At 43.4% G+C, this 25,768-nt stretch overlaps 1 protein-coding gene across 1 annotated transcript in view; it reads left to right on the top strand.

Moving 5' to 3' along the window:
* The first annotated feature begins 915 nt into the window (after window positions 1-915).
* LOC132999932 (plexin-A2-like) overlaps window positions 916-25,768 on the top strand; it is a 64,968-nt gene continuing 40,115 nt past the window's right edge. The window contains exons 1-3 of the mRNA XM_061069739.1: window positions 916-2,139; window positions 4,716-4,898; window positions 22,635-22,769. Coding sequence (XP_060925722.1) covers window positions 916-2,139; window positions 4,716-4,898; window positions 22,635-22,769 — 1,542 coding nt within the window. The remainder of the gene's footprint in view (window positions 2,140-4,715; window positions 4,899-22,634; window positions 22,770-25,768) is intronic.

Genomic DNA, 25,768 nt, shown 5'->3' on the forward strand with positions numbered 1-25,768 from the left:
CCTCTGTCTTTATTTTCAGGTAAAAGCACATTTTGCACATTGCCTCAGATGATAAAATTGATCTCACAACGGTTATGACAAGGGAAACAAAAGATGTAAATGCACCACACATCCTTTGCCATGCGTCCAACCCATCCATCCTCCAGTCTATCATGTATTTGAGAGACATTGTTTAGCTCCCCCCCACCCCTGGAAATATCTACATAAAATATGTTAATGAAATTAAACACGGAAGTGTCAGCGTGGATGCTGCCCGGCTCTAAATCTCTAACGACTCCCTGCCGTCCCTGGAAAAAGCCTGATTAATTTAGGAATGTCGGCTGCAGTGGAGAGTGATTAATTCCTCTCGGATTCAACCATTTAAACGAACAAGGCAGAGGGGAGAGAGGAAAACAGGGAGCCCAAAATATGGACTCATAATTAATACATTTGGATCATTTAATTAGCCACCCAAACAGAGGGAGAGCACGGCTACAATGTGTCACTGCTTTGTTCGTGTAATAGGCCACACTTAGTTCTCTCTCGCAGACAGGCAGATATAATGAGCCCCCCTGTCGATAAGGGGGATAATGGACCATCTCTCAGGCTTCTACATACGAGGAGACAGTTTGAACAAATGCTTACTTGTTTCTCTGATGTCTCATCAAAGAAACAAGTAATCATCTCTGACGTAGCAAAGATCGAGGGGGAAACAAGTTTTTTTTGTCTAATGACACCCTGAACGCACACCTCCACTCTGAAAAGACTCAAGGATCTTTCCAGTTTAAAACAAATGTCTCTCTTTTTCTCTTTCAGAATGATGTGAAGATCACTTTCGGAGAACACTGCACCTCAGCTCATCTTTTCCAGCGTAATCCCTCTCCTCGCTGGCACTCGATTCCCAGGGGTTTTGGTGTGAGCTCTGTTTGTTCGGGAATGGGGACGTGCTTGGATAAAGGATGGACTTACTGCGGCCCCACTAAAGGTCACGGCCCTCTAAAGGTCATGTCGTGGCCCCTGGCACTGTGGCTATTGACTCTAATATCAGTAAATCAAAAGACGACGGTTGGACAGACTCTGAATACCTTCCAATCAGAGAGGAGGGAATGGTTGCTGAACCACCTGACTGTGCATCAGTCCACTGGGGCTCTGTACATCGGAGCCGTAAACCGGATCTACAAGCTGTCGTCTAACCTCACCCTCCTGGTGTCCCATGACACAGGGCCGGAGTACGACAACAAAGCGTGTTATCCTCCTCTGATTGTGCAGCCCTGCTCGGAGCCTCTGGCCTCCACGGACAACGTGAACAAACTGCTGCTCATCGACTACTCTCACAACCGACTGCTGGCTTGTGGCAGCCTCTACCAGGGCGTGTGCAAGCTGATGAGGCTGGATGACTTGTTCATCCTTGTGGAGCCCACACATAAGAAGGAACATTACCTGTCGAGTGACAACCAGACAGGGACGATGTACGGGGTGGTCGTGCCCTCGCAGGGGCAGGACGCCACTCTGTACATCGGCACGGCTGTCGGAGGCAAGCAGGACTACTTCCCGACCATCTCCAGCCGGAAGCTCCCTCGAGACCCGGAGTCCTCGGCCATGCTGGACTATGAGCTCCACACTGACTTTGTTTCATCTCTCATAAAAATCCCCTCGGACACACTGGCGCTCGTCCCCCACTTTGATATTTACTACATCTATGGCTTCGCTAGCGGCGGCTTCGTCTACTTCATGACCGTCCAGCCGGAGACCCCGGAGAACGGGATGCCTGCGGGCAGCTCCCCTGGCGACCTGTTCTACACCTCTCGCATCATCCGCCTCTGCAAAGGTGACAAGAGGTTCCACTCCTACGTGTCAATTCCTGTGGGGTGCGTGCACAGAGGCGAGGAGTACCGCCTGCTTCAGGCCGCGTACCTGACCAAGCCCGGCAGGGTCCTGGCGAGGTCGCTCAACATCAGCGTTCAGGAGGACGTGCTCTTTGCCGTGTTCTCCAAAGGACAGAAGCAGTACCACGACCCTCCGGATCACTCCGCCCTCTGCGTCTTCACCATCCAAGACATCAACACACGCATCAAGGAGCGGCTGCAGTCCTGCTACCAGGGAGAAGGAAACCTGGAGCTGCACTGGCTGCTGGGCAAGGACGTGCAGTGCACCAAGGCGGTAGGTCGAGCGCAACACAGACAGAGAGCGGCGCTCATAACATCATGTTGTGCACCCTCTAATTCTGGTCACAGAGTTGTAGACATTCACATCCACACATGTTTAGACTAACTAACAAACCCACATTGTGGTGAGCGGCTCTGGAACAGGCTCTTTGAGTTTCCTCCTCTGTGAAAGGCACTGGAGCCTAAAGAGCTGATAGGCACAGCGCCATCACTGTGCTGATGTCACCATTCAGGTTCTCAGGATCCCACGGCGCAGAAGAGCTGGAGGAGATTAATTCCACAATGCTAATCAGAAAAGTGTGGAGCTTTGATTCCATTCAGGGGTTTGGGCACTGACCACCTTCACCATTTCTCCCCATCTCCTTCCTTGTGCTCTCGAAGGCTGTCAGCAGTATTCCAGCCCTCTGAGACCTGTTCTCGATCCTGAGAAAAAGGGCTTTCTTGTAAATGTCCAAGTCGGCAGCCCCTTTGTGAAAGCTATAATTCTGCATAATGAGCGGCTTTCATGGAAACGAGTTGAAAGCGAACCACGAAAACAATGATATTCATCACATGCACCGCTCTGGTGGTTCCCAACATGTACGCTCGTTCCAGCATGTTGGAAGATGTAATTTTATTCATGATGGCAACTGAGGGAGGAGAGATTTACATGATAATTCAATAATTTGCTCTCGCAGCGGAGTTAACCGAACAGCTTTATATCTAAAATTAAAAAAAAATGAAAAGCTATGGCTAAGTTTTGTTAAGATGCCGTTCTTTGGTGAAATGATTAATTACTGAGTTTGACAGATCAACAGCAAAATGTTTACTCTGATGCATCAAAATGCCAAATAACAAGAGTCTACAGGCTCTGAGAAGCTTTAAGATAAATAATACTGCTCACAATGACAGTGCAAACATGCTGATGAGGAGCAGATATCAAGACACAACACAAAAATCACTTCAGTTATCTTAGACGCTTTCAGACGTTTGCCTTTCACGTATGAAGAATGCAGCAGGAGATTAGACGTGTTCTTAGACGTGTTCACAATAACAGGGAAAATGTCTGTTACAATCAGGTTGTCTTTCCAATTGGACATCTTCGTTTTCATCTTCTACGTGTATGGCTGCTCTCTCATTCTGGGATAATAGTATTGATTTTGTTTTCAAATTTGTTTGTGTCCGTCGCCTGTTAGACGATCATTAATATCCCCAACTCGCTGGGAAGTTTCCTGCTGTATTCTTCTGTATTTTTCTGGAGGGCCGGCAGGAAAAGTTCCAGAAAATGTCCAGAGGAAATTTTGATTCTATCATACAGCGCTGCTGGAATATTAAACGAGAATGTCCGGAGATCAGTGCGTGTCTGAGAGCGACACCATGAATGTCCGTATCAATTTTAATGATGTTGTGGAAACATTTCACAAAAGACCAAACATCAACCTGATGGTGACACAAGAGCAAACAGTCAGGGTATCTCTAGGGTCACAAGGGTTAATCCACTGGAGACAACGACTGAAAGATATAAGGCAGTTGTTGAGAAATGGTCGGGACAACTGACCGACGAACTCACACGGCCTCCCCAAGATTAAAAGTGATATTATTTCAGCACTGAAATGTAGGGAAACAGTTTCTGAAGCTACTGTCCAGGGGTTATCTTAAATGTGACATGAAAAATTCAGCAGTTTTGTAGATGGAAGAAAACAACAATGTTAAAACAGATTTCACGGATGTTTTTCTTCTAACAAGACTGGAGGTCAGGCACAGGAGAAAGAGCAGGGCACCGGTGAGATATGGGGTTTGTTTATGCTGAGATCATATCACCGATCACATTCAGTGAAGCTCAGAAGCGTCACTTGATAGCAGGAAAAACAACCGTGAGGCAAAGTTTGTGCATGGGAAGTGCAGGAAAGTGAAACGAGAAATTAGCTGCCCTAAAAAGGTAGATTTACACACTGAGTGACTGACAATTAGCAAAGGTTTGAGGTGCGTTTCGGCAGATGTAAGAGGACTGCTTAGCACGCGGCTCCCTTTGATGCTTAATCAAGACCTGACATCTCTTGTGCTGCGTGTTTGTATGATGTCAGATCAAGCGATCTGAAAAAGAAAAAAATCACAGAAACGGCCGCAAAACACACAGCGTCTCACTAGTTTGCCATCAGCAATTAGTCGGCTCCGCAGAACGCGAGTGCTCCGAGGCGTGTTGAGAGACGCAGCGGCCCGAACCCTTCTGAGGTAACCGCTTTCTACCCCTGAAGATTGTGCACTTAATGCATGTTGGCTTAGCAGAAGTCAGTTTGAATTCTCTTCTTATATTTGCATGTGTCTACAGTGATCGCAGTCATTTTTTTCCAGCTCCTGCTTATGTTCCTCCCCCCCATCTCCCCCCCCTGTTACCCTCATCTCCCCTCCTCATCTCTGTCGTCCTCACTGCTTCTTCCTTTCCCTCTCTCACCTTTTCTATCCCTCCTTGTTTTCACCTATTCTCCTGATTTCCTCCCCACATTTGTCTCTAAAACAATCTGCCTTCATACGACTGACACTCTCTTCATCTTCATCACCCCCCCCCCCTTCTCTCTCTCTCTCTCCATGCAGCCTGTTCCCATTGATGATCACTTCTGTGGCCTGGATATAAACCAGCCCCTGGGGGGTTCTCAGCTGGTGTCGGGTCAGACAGTCTTCACCGAGAGCAGGGACAGGCTGACCTCCGTCACCTCCTACAACTACAATGGACACAGTGTGGTCTTCCTGGGCACCAGAAGTGGACGGCTGAAGAAGGTGAGGACAGGGCGCCGACACTTCATGGCCTTTAACCTGTTTTCATAATAATACACTGAGGGACTGTCTGGTTGTTTTGGTGAGTTGATAACTCTCAAATGAAGCCAGGCTCTTTGATGACAAATTGGCGGTTGTGGCTCATGAGGTAGAGCGGGTAACCCACTAAACTGTAATGGCTTGGTGGGTCGATTCCCAACTACCCCACATTGCTTCTAAAGGTTGTACCAGAAGTGAGTGTGTGAATAAATGATATATTTCACACACTCACTTTATATATATATATATATATAGTCGTAAATTCTTCCTTCTTTGTTCTTACTGAAGACAATAAGCTTTAAAAACAGGCCAAAGTGTATTTTTATTTGGATCAAGTAGCTTCTGAAAACAGCTGAGCCCTGAATATTTGTTGTGGCCTATTTCCAGCTGCAGATTTGGTGTTGTCCTGTATAAACCTAGAGTGAGGCAGCAGAACAGAGCATATGGGACTTACTCAAAATAAACTACAGGACCCATGTTCATTGTAATGAAGGGATGTGTCACCCGGTGCAACAGTGGGTTATTGATGTGTTTTTAATAGACTATGGACGTGTGTGGCACAGGAACAAACTGGATCAGGCCCTGGCAACAGAGGCAATATTAATGGTATAAATGCATTAGCTGGTTATAGTCTTTTAATTGGATTTGTTGAAATTGAAAATGTGGAATATCTCCAGGTAGGAAAACTTATGGTAGACTCAAGACTCTTAAATGTATAACATGTAACTTCGGCCACTAGGGGTCCCTCAATCAAGACAATAACAAAATACCTAGTTTGATGACATCATGAAGAAGCATAGGATCATGGGAGTTGTCATTAAGATGGAAAAAGCCACGGCGACCAAAATGAAATGTCACGTTACCTTGAATCAAATTGTGGAATTCTCTTGGTGTTGATATTGTAACGTGAGTCTGGTCGTTTAAAGAAGTATTACATTATATGTTTAAGTTCTACTAAAGAGTTGTATGTCTTACGGGAACCAGGAAAACCAAAAATTCACAAACCTTTAGATAGAATCCGAAAAATAACTTTAGAATCAAATAGTCTGTGACAAGGAAAACACAAGTTAGATCTGTGAGATGAGTAGATTATAATTAGTCTTTGTGTTTTCTTGTGCGTCATGAGGATATTCTACATACACGTGAATCAACGCACTGGATACAAAAAGGAAACCACAAGTTTGCATAAACATGTACAAATTCACCTCAAGTCCTCAGCCATGACGTACAGAGAAGTGGCCGTTTAAGTGCTTCGTAATGCTGAAAGCCACTCGAATGGAAATCCAGCATGAGGATGTTAGAGGCAGTGGAGCTGCATAATGTTGTGTTTCTTTCAACTAATAAAACGGAACTGAAGGGACATGACAAGTGCTTCAGTTTTGGCTCAAGTGGCCACGGATGGACATTTACATCCTTTCATTTTCTCGCCCTGAGAGCCCAGTGAGAGTTCACGGCATAATGTCCCGCCACAGCCATCGTGATATATTATACTTAACCAGTTATGTTAATGAGGTAGCTAATTGGGCAGATTATGGCGTTAATTAGTGTTAATGGATTAAAGACACACGAAAAAAACCTGCTTGGGATGATGAATCTCTGTGGTGTATTCCTCCTGGACAGATGGGGAATTTACGTGACATGGAGTTTAAGGTATTGAAGGTGTGTTATTTAAAGTTCAGGTTCAGTGTCGTTCAGGCTACATCGAGCTGATTCAGGACTCACGTTGGGTTGTCTGGGGTTTGTTTGGTTTAATTCATTCAGCCAGACATAGTGTTAGTGGATGGGGGGGGGGGGTTCTCGTCACCCCTGTCGGTACGCTGGTTTGTTTGTCATCAGGATTACGCAAAATCTACTGAACAGATTTTTCGCCAGTCTTGTTGGAAGAATGGGCCAAAACAGAAACCATTAATTTATAGCACAGATTCAGACAAAGGAGAGACGATCCAGGAGTTGTTTTTTTTAATACTTGTTTCTCATTGATTTTTTAGGCAATCATTCATGGATCTTGATTAAAAACATCAGACATATTTAGGAAGCTGATATCTATGAGTGTTGAGCTTGATTCAATTTAAGTGGACTGTTGGGCCTTGGCTGGACCGAGCGCCATTCTCCTTAATCTCTGTTCCTAAACCGACGTGCAGGAAACAGGCATCTGCTCCTTTTACACAAGACCCGCAGAAATAACGTGACCTCCATATCTGAGAGGTTCATGAAGTTGATTCAGCTCATTGTCTATCATACTTCCTCACAACAACGTACTGTAGCGATACATTATATTCACCGTCATATAAGGGTCAGTTTATGACCGCACTGGTCTGACTTGGTAGCACCGAGGGGTCTTTTATACTGCACAGTCATACAGCGTGCAACTGACTGTTGTGACATTAGCCTGCGGGCGTCAGTCTTATGAGGAGCATGCTGTCTGACACTTAACACACACACACACACACACACAAACACACAAACATACACGCACATCCGGTGTGGTTGAGGCGATAGCATCAGTGCAGCTCTTCGGATGAGCCATCGGGGGAAAAATGACAAGATAGCCTGACAGAAAGAGAATAAAGAAAAAAGAGAAACAGTGTGAAAGAAAGACAGGAGATTGACCGAAGGGAGAAAATAGGGGAACAACAGATACTCGGGTCGAGCGACAGAGACAATAAACAAGACAAACAAAGAGAGACGGAATAAGAAAAGGTGGACCGAGAAAAAACACGGAGGAATATAATGTGTTGTGTGTGTGCTCAGGAAATAAGGAATGGCTCTAGTGAAATATCCGTCATAACCGTGTTAAGTGCTGAGTGTCTTAAGGCCAGAGTTTGTCATTACACTGAGTGAACATGCCTCAGTGACTCAGACTCCCAGGAGCCTCCGCCGAGCACAGGTCACCACTCCAATCCTATTCCATCACCCCCAAATGGACAGCGGAGCGGGAATGGGGCATGACAATAAATGCCATCAATGGATCAATCCAGCAGCAGGGCCATTGCAAAGGTCAAGCCTTCCACAGGAAGGATGTAGCCGGGTTGAAAGGTCACGGGGATAACCGACAGCCCTGCCGACCAGGCTCCATATGGAAGTGTCCATCAACGTCCCTTGATTAGGCTCCTGGTGTTTCTGATACGACGCCACTTCCATCACTGTCTGCGGCAGTTCTCCTGCCGTAGGTGGTTGATGTGACCCTGCGGGCAACTCTGAATACAAAAGGGGCTTCTGCAAATTGCATGCTAATGAGGTGAATCCAGGTAAAAGTGATTATCTCTCAATGATCCTTATTCAAATCTATTCCCGTCTCAAGGCAGGGGGCGCTGACACGTACAACTTCCAGTGGCACCGATGGCATAGTTTCAATTTGTTAGCAAAAAAATACTACAATTCTAGTGGGAGCCGCCGAGGGCAGGATTAGCATTTCAGTCAGTGCAGTCACGTCAGGGTTCCAACCATTAACTGCTACAGGGATCTTCAGTGGAGTTTCATGCTATGTGGTTCTGCTCACGAGTCCCTGAGCTCAAGAAGCCACTGAGCCCAGCCTGAGATCCACAACATGCATTTTTCATGTTGGTCTATTCTCCACAAACACAACATGTTAAATATACATGACGTGGGTATTATTGAAAAAATAATAAAAATGTCGTAGAAGGTCAATAAATCCTCAAACAAGGAGGAGAGAAGAGTTGATTTAAATTCATCTGAGTTACGTATTCATCTTTAATACTAAATTCTCAACATGGACTGAATAAACTGAATCATCAACGCCGATCAAATCAGAATTATTCTCAAGCATCTCTCAGCCTCATCATACAACCTGCAGAGAGGTGGTTGCTGAGCTATTAAGTTTTGTATTGAAATGAAAGAAACTTGAAATAGAAAGTGACGGATGTTACTAGGGAACCGCTCAGAGAAGCTCGCTCTGCGTTGTGAATGTGTGAAAGACAAACTGAGGAGAAAATCTGGACCCAATTCTCCAGCGACTCTCCGCAGGACATGTCTGAAAACAGCTTAGAACTAATTGTGCGTCTACCAGAACTGCTAAGAGTCACAATAACATCATCCCACACTCTATATACAGTATACTAATAATAAGAACAACTAGAAGGTCACTATCAGCTAATCTAAGATGGTGCCCAGGGTCGTAGGGAGTCAGTAAACCTTTGATACACTTTACGCTTAATGGTCATTAATCAAATTTCAAACCAACATGAAAATGTGACCATACAGTAAATCATGATTTTGCCTGAATTTGATTATTATCTGTTGATCAATACATTTTCCTGAGCCAATTCCAAAAAGGACAGATAACAAACATCATCACCTCATCTTTTATGTTCCATTCCTCAAGGATATATACGATTATCTACCTCTGTGCTACTGTAACAGGTAAATGTGCAGCAATCACAGAGTGAAATGACATCATACCTTTGCTTACCCTGTGGCGACGTTAAACACATCACAGGTGTTGAGCTGAATTGATTTTCTGAGAAAATGTTTCTGCAGAGCACAGTGATGCTGGAAAATGAAAAAGGACGACAGAGAAACATGATGCTTCTCTGACATCGTGAGTATATTTAGAAGATGGTGCAACTCTAAACCAAGAGGTTCCTGTATGTTTCTGTTTGAAACGATGAGGGAAAAAAAAATCAATGATGTCATAGATGCTAGATAGAAGCCATTGCGCTATTTTAATGTGTGATTAATCTTTTAATCGGTGCCAGAGGACTTCACCTGAGGCAGACGATGCTCAAGACAGACGGGAAAGCAGAGAACAGACTGTGCTTTAAATGAAGCATCGCACATTGGAGCTGCCTCAACACTGCTCTTTTAGAAAAAGCCTCAGATTCCTGTACTTTTGTGAAATAACTCTCTCAGTGCTGGTAAATATAATATGCTGGATGCTTATAAAGACGGATGCAGTTTTGAATGAAATACTCAGGACCGGCACGTTGCCTCAGTGGCTGCTGGGACTCAGGAGCCGTGTTCCTCGGGAAGTGGTCGAAAATGTTAAGCTGGCAAATAAAGCCTTGGTCATATACTCTCATGTGCAAATAGTGGATTCATTATGGCTTATTGGGAGCCGGCCGGGTGGGGATGTTCTCCAGCGCTCTGCTAAATGACTCAGACGGTTTCTAAGGGGGAGATTCTGTGATTGGAATCATTAGAATAGACTTTCGGAGGAGGGGAGGGGCCCTGGCTGAATAGGTGTGTTTGAAAGGCTAAATTGAAAGGATTTTCAAAACTGCATGAAGGGAGCCGGACCTGAGGGGGAAAAGTCCCCAGAGCAGATCCCTATTCGATTTCTTAGTGCAGCTGAAAGAGTGGATGGTGTTAAGAAAAGCTGTTTTGTGATAACGAGTAAAAGGTGTCAAACTTCCTGATTTTCCCGACGAGCCTTTTTGTTTAGCGGCTCCCTCTTCTTTCTTCTCTCGAAGGGGAAAAGCCCCCGTGGCTGCGTTGCACTCAAGAAAATGAAGACCATACGGGTGCCATGAATTGTTCCACTGTCCCCCTCCCACTCATCTGGTTGGTGGGCCATGGGAACCTGGTAAGCAATGAGAATGATTTCAGGGACTGGGGGCCGCACGGAGGAGGATAGGAAACCGAGAGCAGGAAACCATGTCCTCAAGGAGAGAGAGAAGAAGTCAACAGGCAGAGACTCCGAGGAGACTGTGGTCAGGTTGGAGAAACTGCGGTATGAAGACTTGGAGGCCGGCCACGCAGCTGAAGGTTGGAGCGAGCTGAGAAGCTTTTAACCCCGGACGACACACATGCACGCACGCGAACACGCCATGACCTCTTTTCCGGCTCAGTTGCTAATCACATTTAGATTCGGGCACTTGCCAACATACAGCCTACTTAGTGGCTGTGATCAATTTGGCTCTTTGTGACTGCGGTTAATGCGATGGCTGAATGATTAGCCGGTGTCCTGTAATACACATCACCACCTCGGTGACCCCCTGCCCCCCCTCCCCCCCCTCATCCGTGCACCGCTCTTCGTTTTCATTACACTTCTCTCCTCAGCTTTGTCTCATTAGAATTCACAGAGCCGTGATGAATCTATGGGATAATCAATGCCCGCTCTCCACGGCTGTCGTCCATGATCGGACCATATGCACCGCCACTCAACCTTAAAGGCGGCCAGTTGTCTGGCCCTTCTGTCGCTGCGTGCCCCTTGTGTCAATATTGAGTCGAGCCTGGGAGCATCCTCCGTGACTTCTGTGCCAAGATCGCTCCTGCTTGAAGTCTGTGTGCGTCTAGTTCAGGTCTGGTGTTGCGTGTGTTTTCATTCTGTGCCTGGCTCCAGTGTAATGAAAGATTTATTTTTGGTTTCTGTACAAGTGTAAATGTTTTACATTTGGTGGCATGTAATGTAACGGTGGGTGGTTTCTGATGGTCTCAGATGGAACATGAAAGAAATGTGGTCCGACGATAGAACTTCGAACATGTGACTGAAGATAAACTGAGAAATAAACTCTGACGGTGTCAAAAGTCAGACTGACACATCTCATAGTGGGACTAATCCTTATGTCCATATACCAGCCAATAATAATAATAATGTTCCAAATTTTACTAAGATCACACCTCACCCCTGCACAAAACTTCATGGAAATATGTTCAGTAGCTTTTTGTATAATCCTTCTGACTAACAAACCAAAGACAACATAAACTCCTTGTCAGAGTTAATGGCACCTTGTTACTTTGCCACAACCATGATTTTTTCCATACACACAACATACACTATTGCAAGAGCTCCTTTCTTGCTTGGCTTCATTCATTGTTTACTATTGTAGTTGTACTGATGGATGAGGGACACTCATCATGTTTCATTCTTGTAGATCGATAGATTCCTTTAAGATAAATGTATGTTGTGCATTGACTTACTTCACAGCCTTCGATTCCCTCTATGTTATCGTCGTGCAGTCTACATCAAACTAGATGTTGTACCCGAGTTTAATATATCCATGTTTTCGCACAGATTCTGAAATTTCACAGTCTGTAGACGTCTTACATCAAATGACAAATTCTTTTTCATCAAAAAGTCATGTTGTGACTGAAGAGGTCGTTGTAGGAGAAGTGAAATAACTTTCTTGTGTCTGATTCAACTTGGACAGACTTGTTTTTTTAGGGACAGATGAAACCCATCATAGTGGCAGATTGGGAATGGTTGCTTGACCGGAGTGCACCGTGCCTACTGGGTCTTCACCCATATGTTTATGTGAGTTGGGTGAATCTGAAGGGCACGGAGCGTCTGGCCGCATATGGACAGACTTCTTTTAAAGATCGGATGGCCATTACCGTATAAACATGGCAATCATCTGATTACAAGGTTTTCCCAATCTGCGGTGGAAAAACATAGGTTCAGGGCTGTTTCCAAGTATACTTCCTCTCAGCATGAATAAAACCATCATCCGACATGAATCACACAATCAATCCCACATGTAAATGCTCACAGGAGAATCGGTTTGGTGGGGGGGTGTGCTGCTCATGCAAGCTCTGGCAGCTTTACGACGGAGCCAACCCGGCTCCGGCCCAGTGACATCTTAGAAGTCTGGGGTTTTTAGTGTTTGCTTTGGCTCGCAACAGGATGAGAGTGCAGCCGAGCAGTCGGGATGAAACCCCCGGCCATGAGAGAGGGAGGCTGTTTTCGTTAAGCGCACACAGGCTCAGGTTGCAGATCTGTTTGCGGAAGCCACTCTGAGCCCGAGTTGTTTATATCCATCGCAGGTTCTGTCAGGGAATTTCAGCAGCGCAGAGGATATTGTTGTTGCCTTAAATATTATTCATGAGTTTAATATATATCATCATCAGACGAGCTGGGAAGGGAACGAAACAAGACGCCAGCTGAGGTCATATAAACATGTGGTATTAATGGCAAATCAGTGCGGTTACATGACGTGGACCACACAGAGATCTGCATGAGATTTTAAAAAGGAAAAGTTTACTGAGGAAGTATGTTACCCTTGGGACTGACCTCAAAGAGATGATGCCTCAACGACTTAAATGAGAACCCATTCGCACTTCATTCACCCTGGGCAGGATCCGATGTCTGAGAGCTGAGTGCGAAGCAGCTGTGAAGCACTGGAGGTGAATCTAGGTCTGATTGCCGTATTCGCAGATGTTGAAGTGCAACTACACAAGTGTGGATAGTGGAATTACCTATGAAGTGACACCAAAAGACTCAAATTATCTGTCTTTCTAAAGTGACAGGAAAAGGATTGTATAGAAAGCACTCTGACCTTTTGTGACATATATCTGATTCCTGATCAGCCCAATCACTGAATTCTCCAGGGACAAAAGGTACGATTCCTATCTTTTAATGAATAGTTTGCGAAGTAAACTTTCGTTGTAACTAAGCTACTTACCTGCAGAAGGTTTTGGCAGTCGCCAGCCTCTGAACTGGACGAGGACCAACCCAAATCAGCATTTCAGCATTCACGGTGCATTTGGAGTCTCCAATTACACTAATCTGCGTTTCTTTGTAATTAGGGAGAAAGCCTGCAGAAAGTAGTACCTGCAGAAAATCCATGTAGATACTGGGAGAACATTAAAAACAAGCATGACTATATTGTCCTGGAGGACTGGATCAAGATGGCGGCGTAGCCTGAGAGCTCCACACAACCGAACACAAACTTTAGAAAAACCCCACAAATGCACCGATAATTTTCGAGCAAACAGAGCGCCTCTTGATATGTCAAGATCATCCGAATCGACACCCTACGATATTTTCACCAGAGCACGCAAAGCAAGTATCGTTGAGGCAACAACTTCTCCGGCAATGACGACGGTGGCTAATGAAGCTAACAGCATGGCTAATATATCTGACGTGCTAGCAGAGCTAAAGTCCCTCCGTTTGGACTTTGGATCAAAACTGGACAACATTGATAACCGTTTGTCGGATGTGGCAAACTCAATTGTGGCGATGGAAAGTAAGCTTTCAGACGTGGAACAAGACGTGGCTGCAAATACAACACGTATCGCAGAGGCAGAAACACGTGTAGCAACAACATAAGACGGGCTGCAGCACACTCGATAGGCACTCGCCTCAGCCACTAAACGAATTGCCTATCTTGAATCAAAAACAGAAGATTTGGAAAATCGAGGCAGAAGAAAGAACCTGCGGATTTTTGGTCTACGTGAACGAGCTGAAGGAAATAAGCTACTCTTCAACTTTGTCAACGACATGCTACCGCGATGGCTCTGCTGTCCTGATAAAACTTTCACTTTGGAGCGAGTTCATCGCACACTGGCACCGGCCAAACCTAGCCAGAACCGAGCAGTTCTTGTCCGCTTTTTGAAGTTTCAGGAGAAGGAATATGTGTATCGCGAAGCAAGGAAGCGAGAAGTCATGCACGAAGACGGCAAGCTTTCTTTCTCTCAGGATCTGTCTGCAGAAACGGTCCGTATCCGGCGAGAATTTTCCCCGGTTGTGAAGCAGTTTGTGGCCACGGGAAACTTTCGAGGATTTCAGCACAATCCTTGTAAATTGAGAGTGCTTCACAATGGAAGAATTCATCTCTTTTCAACACCGCAAGAACCCGAGAAGTTCCACCAAGGCATGACACGACCTGCATAAACACTGTACGGACGTGATGCACAGTTCCTGAAGTTACGACGGACATTGAACGCACCAAGAAGGAAAACAACAGTTGAATCAGGTATCATAAACGATTTACAGAGACTAATAAAGACTGTTTCTTTGTGTTAGGGTTGCTAAATGTTATACTTAAAAGACAGGGAATGGTTCAAACTTTTAGGTGGGGCCAGAAATTCAAATAGGGAACATGATAATAAAAAAAAAAATCTGGATAATTTTGCTAAATTATCTTATTTTATTACTTTTTGTGGTGCAACACATAAGCCAACGTTATTTCTGGTACAGCATTGTTTAATGCAATCAATTTTTTTTTTTTTCACGAACAGAGTTGGCTTTAATTGAGTACAGAGAAAGGGGTTAATGTTAAAATACGAGACATTAGGGTTGTTTGGACTCATGGCTGTTCTGTCCAGGGTCAAGGGCACGCGGACTAGCTGCTCGTCAGTACTAGTGGATCAGCATCCTCCAGAGCTGGTTTATTAAAGGGGATGTGGGAAGGCATTTCAGTTGAAATGCCAGGGGGTGGGATTGGATCTTTTTTTGTTTTGGTTATTACTGTTCTAGTTGTTCTTGCGTTTTTTCTTTTCCCCTCCAATGTGTGTTACATTTTTGTGTATGATTTTGGCAGAATCAGCAACATGTATAACCTCACCAGGATATCAGAAGATGTTACCGATGGCAAAAAACTATGTCTGTGAATAATTCCGAAATTAAGATCACTAGTTGGAATGTTAGGGGGCTTAGAAAATTGACTAAATTGAAACAAGTTATAAATAGGTTGAAACATTTCAGATCTAAAATTGTTTTCTTACAAGAAACCCATTTGATGGCCTCTGATATACCTTGTTTGAAAAAAAGATGGCCAGGCCAAGTGATTTTTTCTTCTTCTTATAATAATTATGCTCGAGGTGTTGCTATCCTCGTACACAAGTCAGTTCCATTCCAAATTACTCAAACTATTCAAGATCCAACTGGTAGATATGTGATTGCACAAGGAAACATTATGTCACATAAAGTTAATGTAATTAATATTTATGGTCCTAACGAGGACAAGCCGTCTTTTTTTGAAAAATTACTGTTGACCGTGTCTACCTTAGAAGGTCTCTATATTTTCGGAGGGGACTTTAATTGTACATTAGACCCAGTAATGGATCGAATTACTGGAACTGATACCTCGCATGTACAGACGAGGAAAAAACTGACAGAATTCATAAAAGATTTAAGACTAGTTGATGTATGGAGAGAAAAAAATCCAAACAAAAAATAATTTTCCTGTCACTCTTCTACTTATAAAACGTATTCACGTATTGATTATTTCCTAATATCTTTTGAACTGCTTACTAATGTCACAAACTGCTGGTATGACAGCATAGTGATTAGTGATCATGCAGCTGCCTCAATGGAAATATGCTTAGGCATATTTGCTCAACATTCTCAGAGATGGAGGTTCCAGGTATATTGGTTACAGGATCCATCCTTTCTTAAATTCATAGGAGCCTGCATAGATAACTATTTCTTACTAAACACAGATGAAATAACCGCCAGTGTAAGGTGGGAAGCATTCAAGGCATATATAAGGGGAGAAATGATTAAATATACAAGCTCAAAGACTAAACAGAACAAAAAGGAAATGCAAACATTGGAAGGACAGATTAAAACACTAGAATTAGATCTTTATGAGAATAATGACGAGGACAAACAGCAACAATTAACAGTAATGAGAGCTGAATACAATAAACTCACAACTGACAAGGTGGCTAAAAACCTCTTATGGACCAAGCAAGCATACTATGATCAGGGTGAAAAGCCAAGCAAACTACTGGCTTGGCGGGTTAAGAAAATGCAAGCCGAAAGAACAATTAACAGTATAAAGACAAGGTCAGGCGATTTAACAACAGACCCAATTGAAATTAATGCTACCTTCAGAAACTTTTATGAACTATTGTACGAATCAGAATATGCAGGAGCTACACAACAACAAACATTTCTCGATCAGCTACAGTTCCAGAGCTTATCTGAAGATGAAAAGGAAGCACTGGACGGGACATTAACAGTTGAGGATCTTTATGACGCCATGAGCAGTATGAACAGTGGGAAAGCACCTGGTCCCGACGGGATACCTATAGAATTTTATAAGAAGTTTAAACAGAAACTTGCGCAACCTTTATTAGATATGTTTAACGAATGTATAAAACAGGAACTCTTCCACCATCGTTAAGATTAGCTATGATAACTGTGATACTAACACCTGACAAATCACCAACCAGTTGTTCATCTTTCAGGACCATTAGTTTAATGGGATGTGATACAAAAATATTATGCAAAGCACTCTCTAAAAGATTAGAACAATATCTTCCTCAATTGGTTAGTAATGATCAGAATGGTTTTGTATTACAACGGCAAGGCTTTCATAACATCAGGAGAGTTTTAAATGTACTGTTTGAGAAAAACAATGCCAAAGACACTGCAATGTTGTCAGTTGATGCTAGCCAAGCATTCGATAGAATAGAATGGAAATACCTTTTTGATCTGCTGCCTAGATATGGTCTAGGAGAAACATTTCTCAAATGGATTAAATTACTGTATACAAACCCAACAGCAGAAATATTGACTAATAATACAATTTCTAAACCTTTCAGTTTACAACGCTCAACCAGGCAAGGCTGCCCTTTGTCTCCTCTGCTCTTCACTTTAGCAATATAACCTCTTGCGATCGCAGTAAGGACACGTAGGAATATATCCGGCATCAGGATTTGGGACATAGAGCATCATATAGCATTATATGCTGATGATATAATTTTTTTCTTAACGAACCTGAGGAACAGTATTCCAAATTTGACTACTTTACTCGAAAACTTTGGCGAGTTTTCTGGATATAGAATAAACAAATCTAAGTCAGTAATTGTTATTCCTAAATGAAGAAGAAAGACGCAACCCCAAAATAAATACACCATTTATGGCCACGCAAGATGGATTTAAATATCTGGGTATTAAGATTGCCCCAAAACTTGGCGACATTGTCCCTATAAACTATAACCCTCTCGTAGACGAAGTGACAGAAAAGTTGGACCGGTGGTCTAAATTGCCGATATCAATGATTGGTCGTATAAATCTTATTAAAATGTCTATTATACCCAAATTTATATATCTTTTCCAAGCACTCCCGCTTCCATTACCAAGTAACTTCTATAAAACAACTGATAGTATATTTAGCCAGTTCATTTGGAACAATAAAAAGGGTAGAATCCGGCTCAAGTTATTATATTTACCCTATGAAAGGGGAGGACTTCGGGTCCCAAACCTGAAATGGTATTATTGGGCAACTCAATTAAGTTCTACAATGTACTATTTTTCTTCATCCACACCACCTGCTTGGGTAAATATTGAACAAAAATCAGTGTCAGATTTGCCCATAAAGCAGTTTTTATACTCCTCAGATATCAAGACGCTGAAAAAACAGACAAGAAACCCTTTTGTTAAAAATACAATATCAGTTTGGTATGCAGCACATAACTTTGTTGATGAAACATTAACTTTGTCACAATTTACTCCTATCTGGGGCAACAGACAATTCAAACCTGGTAGATTGGATGGAGGATTCAAATTATGGGCAGAGAAAGGAATAGGGACCATTTCGGACCTTTACTTTGAAGGTAACCTTTTCAGATTTGATCAACTTTGTCATAAGTACGGAGTTCCTCAAAAACATTTTTTCAAATATTTGCAACTAAGAAGTTTTATATAATCAAAATCTGAGACATTCATGGCCATACCCCCGCTATCGATTATTGAGAAAACGGTGATTAATAATTTGAATGGTAAAAAACATATATCTAGATTCTATAATCTTTTAGCGGAGTACTCAACAGAATCAGCATCAGATAAATTAAATGCGTGGAGAACAGACACACGTGAAAATATTAGTGAAGAAGATTGGGGAAGAGCATGTTTGGGGCGGCTGTGGCTGAGGGGTAGAGTGGTCGTCCTCCAACCTGAAGGTCGGCGGTTCGATCCCCAGTCTGAACCATCTGCATGCCGAAGTGTCCTTGGGCAAGATGCTGAACCCTCAATAGCCCCCCATAGAATAACAAAGTGCTGCAAGTAGATGCACTGTATGAATGTGTGTATGAATGGGTGAATGTGAAACTGTACTGTAAAGCGCTTTGAGTGGTCTTCATCAGACTAGAAAAGCGCTATATAAATACAAATCCATTTACCAAATATAAATACAAATCCATGTTTAAAAGCGCAAAAGAATTAAATTAACACAAGGTTAAAATTGATCCAGTATAAGTGGTTAATGAGGGTTTATATAACCCCTGCAAAACTCCACCATATCTCCCCTAACATCCCGGATGTTTGTGTTAAATGTCTGACTGAAAAGGGAACTTTGATTCACTGCCTATGGGAATGCTCTAGGATTTTGGTATTTTGGGAAAATGTAGTTAAATGTTTATTTATTTAACTATACTGGAAAAATGTAGAACCACCATCACTGGCAATATGGAAGAAGGAGTTGATGACTTGTCTTGGACTGGAGAGATTGACATACATTGTTAAAGGTAAACAGGAGGAGTTTGCTTGTATTTGGGAATCATTTATGTCATTTTTGACCAATGAAACGGATAACACTGACTGAACAAAATGTTGTGAACTGATCCTGCCTTTTTTTTAATCTTTTTTCTTATTTTTCTTTTTATTTATTTATTTATTTTATTTTTTACTCCATTAGTTTGATGTCTGTTGTCATTGTCCATTTTATTTATTTATTTTTTCTTTGTCTTTGTGAATGAGTTTGAGGGGATATAAATGAAAATGTTTGTAAATTCTGCATAAAGTTTGATATGCACTTAAAACTTCAATAAAAATTATTGTTAAAAAAAAACAAATTAATGAGGGAGTGTTTCTCACTCCCTCATTAATTGGAATGGTTGGGCAAAATAATAGGAACACCAGTCAGCACTGCACAACGAGTGCCACAAATCACAGCCTCTAAAAAGGATCAAACAATTGAATCAACAGGATTTAGCCAAGATTTCTGTTGTAGTCATTCTGTAGCCACATGTTCTTAATAAACTCACAACTGAGTGTGTCTCTGTGTGTGTGTGTGTGTCTTTGTTTTTCCGGAGTGCCTAGGTGAGTGTGTTTGTGTGTGTGTGCAGCTTTTGTGAGTCCTTTACAAGCAGGCTCATTATAAAACCAATTAAACCTGCCTTACTCTCATTATGGAGCTGTGGGGCTTACTGAGAGATTGAGGACCTGTTGTGGCCCCGGGGGGATTCTGGCCGGTCAGCCCGGTTTTAAATGATAAAACCAACCTTAAAGCTGCTGAAATCAAACACCGCGGATCGGTCATGATGGTTCAGTGTTTGTCTGAGTTCACCCCCCCCCCCCCCTCCCCCCCTTAGCCCTCGTTCTCCCTCATCATACCCGACTTTAAAAGGGAAAACCACCACAAACCACATATACAACTTGGGAACACCACAATCTGGTTTCTATCTGTGCTTTTTATGATATTAGGAGTGGGGGAAAAAGAAACGTATACTTGGATGCAAATAATGCAGTTGGATAAGTCGTGTGAGGAGGAGAAAAAGAGGCGATGGGACAAGGGAAGGAAACAGACAATGAGCGAGCTTAACTCCGAGATAAATCTGTCTATGAAATAACTGTTTAATGGGATTGTGCTCGGCCTGTCTGCTGAGAGACAAACTCTCCCTCCATGATCTGGAATCCACATTACATGTCACTATTGTTCTCATGACTTTGGTGATTGTTTGTTATGCAGAGGATGATGCCCATCCTTCCTCATAACCCCAAAGTATCTTCCCCTCCCTCCCACCCACAACAAGATTTCTCTCCCTCCCTCCTTCGTACTCGCTCGGCGGCGCTGACGCTCTGGGAGGCGCAGCTGCCTGGAAGGTGGAGGCGTGATTGATTGATGAAGTTTAGGTTTGCCCACGGGATCCAATCATGTAATCAGTTGGTATCGAACGGCTGTCCCCGCTGAGCGACTGCTGAGGCTCTGCCACCACGTGTGTGGAAACTAGACCTGGCGCTCGTTCAAAACGTTCTGCAGTCAAATGTGATTTGCGGGCGGCGAGGTCGCCGGGCGCCACGTGCCGGGACGCACGCAGGGACGACTGGTCCGCAGACGCTTCGCAACACGTCCACGATTCTCCGGTCCAATTCCTCATTATTGCACATTTATGTTAATTATTATGATTGAGAAATTAATTCAGCTTCACTGTAATTGAATCACATGGTTAATGATCCGATCTTTGTGGAATTTAAATAGGGCTTCAACCTGGGTTTGCATTGCTAATAAGGACTTTCTTTTTTTTTCTCCAGCTACCCATGCCTTATTCAGACTCATTTCACACTTCTGACTTAGATTTCAAGTGTCAACCCGTCATTACTGTGTGATGCAATGCACATCCTTCCTGCACCAATGGTGAGAGATGAGTTTTAAAAGTTCACATAAAGGTATTTTTATAGATGCCTGGTTTTTGGTGCTGCAAAGGACTTTGGGTAATAATAATGAAACGTAAAGTTAAAACACTTTCATTATGCAGAGAGTACAATAAGCAGGTAGTTTATATTGGCAATAATAAAGGGTTCTGCTTTTCCACAGGAGTAACTACGCCACGACAACAAAGACAGACCTGCTTATTTGTCTGCTTCGCTATAACAGCACAACTTGTTTGAAGGCAGAGGTGGGAGAGGAGAATTGAAAACTCTTCACCGGTGGGGCAGCTGTTCTCCATGCTTGCATTTAATGAGACCCAAAAGACGGCTCGCCTGAAAGTCACTCCAAAGTCAAATTAAGGCTGAGCTCACTGAGCATGTTTTTAAAACTCTGCTGCATCATGGCAGGAGCCTCGGGGGGGGGTGGGGGGTGGGGGGGGTGGGGGGGTGGAATTTAGGTCGCTCGCACCGGCCGACTGGACAAGTAAGTGAGAAGCAGCAGCTCAGACTTTCTTTCCTCTTCTCAGCCTCGGATTCACAATGAATTCAGTTTCTTGGCGGAGGAAGACAAAGCATAGACACACACACGCACCATTAAAACACACACATACCCTGGTTATTGTGAGCTTAACGCAGACTTTAATCAGAGTGTTTGAATGCAGCGTAGAGATAACTTTACAAGGTTGAACCAGACGTGTGCATCTATGTTTACATTTGAAAAACTTTAATTTTATTCATTAAAATTCTTTATATTTGTCTTTTTCTCTCATTTATAGCTATTTAAAGTAAAGTTTACTGTACTGTAACATTTCAAACCTCAGTTACATTTCTTTGTCAATACTAATTGATAATGGTATCTTGTGGAATCCACATTTTGTTCAAAACTTACAGGCTGATATTTAGATATGTTGTAAGTTTTACTCTCTAATGTCAGCACTGCCGTCTGCCTACTTCAAGGCTTTGTGCTCAGTTGGAGAAACAATTTGTCTCAGCCTGCTTTTCATCGTACCTGCATTCACTGAGTGAACTAATCCATTCAGTTGTGTTTCTCGTAGGGAGCGAAGCAGCTCCAGTGATGTACTTCCAAGTCCTTCTCTTTCATATACAAACAAACAGGCTGTTTATTTATTTACTGGAAACAGCTTCTCTGTTAATGAGCTAATGTTCTAATTGATTGCCGTCCTGCAGAGAGTTTGTTTACAGCTGATAAGTCGTTATCAGATAAGTCTCTTTGTCAGCATAGAATAAAACGGCTCGTACAAGAGGACATGATGCAGTGTTGTAAAATCTGGAGAAACGGTCTGACTAATGTGGAGAGAGACTTCTAAAAGGTTTTTGCCAGAGTGGTGAAATCAGCAGGAAAGCGATCCACCACACAGAAGAATATATAAATTTGTATTTGAAGTGGGAAAATACTTAATAGTAAAATGCAGATGGTAGAAATCCAACTGAAACAAAGCTGTTTAGGTGATATCTTATTACATTTAAAGAATACCTCCTTATAACATAAAGAAAGTGCACAATGCAAACAAAGGGATACAGTAGAGGAGTGATGTCACCTGACACATGTACAGCAGCATCAGATTCCCTGTGTCCTGCAGCACGTCTCTCACCGTCTCTGTGTTTTGTTTGTGTCTCTGAAGATCCGGGTGGACGGTCCTCTGGAGGGGGGGGTGCAGTACGAGACAGTGAGCGTGATGAAGGACAGCGGCGCCATCCTCCGGGACATGGCCTTCTCCCTGGACAGGAACTATCTCTACGTGATGTCTGACAATCAGGTGAGGAAACGCCTTCGCTCCACTGCCACTGTCAGGAGAAACACTGAGCGTGAGATGTAGTGAGTAGCGAGACCGCCCTTCAGGGGGGGACAGACATCGTGGGTTCAAGCCCGAGAGACATATCCTTGAGTGAGACACTGTATGTAAGGCAGAGTTTAACTTTAACATGAGAGGCTGCAGTGTGGAAATAACAGATAACCATCGACACAATAACAAAACTATCTCCTTGCCTATAACCACTATTCTTTGAGGAAGAAATGAGGAGCTCAGACAATCATGTGAGGATGTTTTCGATCATAGCATAAAAACGCTGGGTTTTGTTTTTATATTTACGTGGTTCTCCCGGGATTCAACGAAAATGTTGCTGCAGAAAAGTAAAGCAATTGCGGGAAGGTTCGGTGTTTCCTTTGCTGAAGGTGATGAGAAAGGAGACAACACAGCTCCTTTCCTCATCATGTAGAGAATTCAAACAGCCGACCTCTGAAATACTTCTTGGTATTGGACTATATAAACGTGCCATCTGTCTTATAGTCTTATAGTTTTCATCCATGTCTGTTTGATTGTTAGTTGATATGTTGGTGGAAGGATGTGGGCCAGGGAAGAACCAGTCACATTTTGAACCAGATCAGGGGGCGGATCCAGGATTTCTTTTCCCATCATTTTCTCCATTTTCCAGGGAATAAATTATGGATTTTGCTGAAAAATATCAGGAACATTTAGGATAAATCTCTTATTAGTGCAGCTTGATTGGCTTTACGGTGGCCGTTGGGCCTTATTGACAGAGGTATGCGCTCTACTGAGTCCCTTCTGGCTTCTTAAGTTTTTAATTTGAATCTAATTTATTGGGGATGCTGCAAAAAAGTCAGGTTTGGCTTTGGTGCGCACAGATAACAGCATTACTATTAGCATTAGCCTCATTGTGTAGAGGCTGGGAATTAGCAGTCAAACTGTTTTAAATCAAAAAAACATTAATTTATGATAAACGCTAAATTAATTCCCTTTATTTGGAATCCAACCAAATGATTACGACTTATCCCCCGAAACCCTGATGTGGCAAATCTCTAGCATTCACACAGCGTACAGTACGTCCACAGTGGGGATTGTTAAATATGCAGGCTGCGCGTAAGGGGATGGACCGCTGCTCTAATTACTTATCCATGCGAATCGACTTACAGTGCATGCATCTTTTGTACACACACACACACACACACACACACACACACACACACACACACACACACACAAACACACACACACACACACAAACACACACACACACACACACACACACACACACACACACACACACACACACACACACACACACACACACACACACACACACACACACACACACCATAGAAAACCATTAGCAGCTTCTTTCCCTGTGTGGCTGTATCCCCCCCTCATCTGCTCCTCACTTGGCCCGGCATCACAGTGGCGAGCAGTTGTTGTTGTTGTTGGACGATATTCCTGCACTCATTGGAGATAAGAGCGAAACAGTGGTAATCACTTTCAACTCCCCATCAAGTGATTATTCTGGCGTGGCTGCGTGACACTGTGAGATGGGATTAGGTTTCAGTTTGGCCGAAAGAGAAACAGAAAAACCCATCACTGCTCTCAGTTGTCTCCCGACTGCTGGAATGTATCGAGCCGGAGTCGGGGCCGAGGCAAAGGCCATGGTGACAACCGCGGCGGTGTTATTTATTTCAGAGAAGCTCCCAAGCCTTTTTTTGTGGACCTTGAAAAAGTGTCTGAAAATCCATAAAAACACAAAGTTTAAGAGAACAAGCAATGTCATCTAAGGGAAGCGAGGGTGGGGGGGTAGAGACGGTATTGTGTTGGGTTGCTGTCTCCTAAAACAAATCAAGGACGCTCTTCCTTCTGTGTGATGGACTGGAAGAGACAGGGCATCACTTATGGATGAGCTCTGGTCGTTTAAGTAGGAGACACATGCTTCCTTCCAGAGGAGAGCCGGCTACTCTCTTTGCTCCACCTCCGGTGACACGTTCTGTAATAACCGAGCCAGACCCAGCTTGGCCGGAGAGCTTTCTCTCCATATTAGAACAGCTCTGGCTTTGTAGCCGTCAAGAGTAAAGCCTTCCTCTTTCCGTCATCCTCTTCATCTTTGCTCAGCTTTCCCTCCAGACCCTCCCTGCACTTGGGGGTAAGGAAGCCCCCCGGGGAGCCGGCTTCACTCGCAGATTTCACACGTTTCCAGTGGATCCAGAGATGAGACATTTTTCGGATTCCTGGGATCCAAACAATACAGGAATGATGTGGAATGAGGAGCGAGGCACAGACAGATTTGGCTGAGATCAGCCGACCCTTGTGGAATAACAATGAGCCTCTCTGTCTCCTGCCGAGTGAAACACGCAGGGTTAGCATGATGATGAAGAGTGAGGAGAGGGAAGAGGGAATCCGGGAAGACGTGCTTTTCTGTGTGTCTCTCTCTCTGTCCACAACAAAACATCATTTGGGAACCATTATTGATATGAAAAAAACAAAGTCCTCACAGCATTTAATCTGTTTTCTCCCTATGTGCCTTTAGTTTGATCATTTCTAAGAATAGGAGAGGCTCAGTATCCAAACACACAACAACCTCAGTGAAAGTCACCCGTCTGTCTGTGAAGTGACGGCTAGGGCTTTAAACGTTACAGTGGGAGGAGGGGGGGGGGGAACTGCTGCAGGGTTTTTCCAGGGCAATCTCTCAAAGTGCCACTCTGAAAAATTTTAAATCACTGCTTGAAATCCCACCCATCCACTTCTTTGTCTGTCTCTCCTCCTTCACCTGGATGTGATTATGCTGCACAGCAGTGTTCCTCTGCCTCGTTTGTAACAACGCAGATTCACCACGTGATTAACACCGCCCATCATTTCCCAAACAAGGCTGGATTACTAATCGAGCAAAAAGGTTTACCAGGTTTACTCCGGATCATTTGTTATCGGTCGTTTGGAGTATTTCGTTTTTTAATAATCTCAGATTTGCAAGAAGCTTA

The sequence above is a fragment of the Limanda limanda genome, chromosome 4 (assembly GCF_963576545.1).
Source record: "Limanda limanda chromosome 4, fLimLim1.1, whole genome shotgun sequence".
Classification (NCBI taxonomy): domain Eukaryota; kingdom Metazoa; phylum Chordata; class Actinopteri; order Pleuronectiformes; family Pleuronectidae; genus Limanda; species Limanda limanda.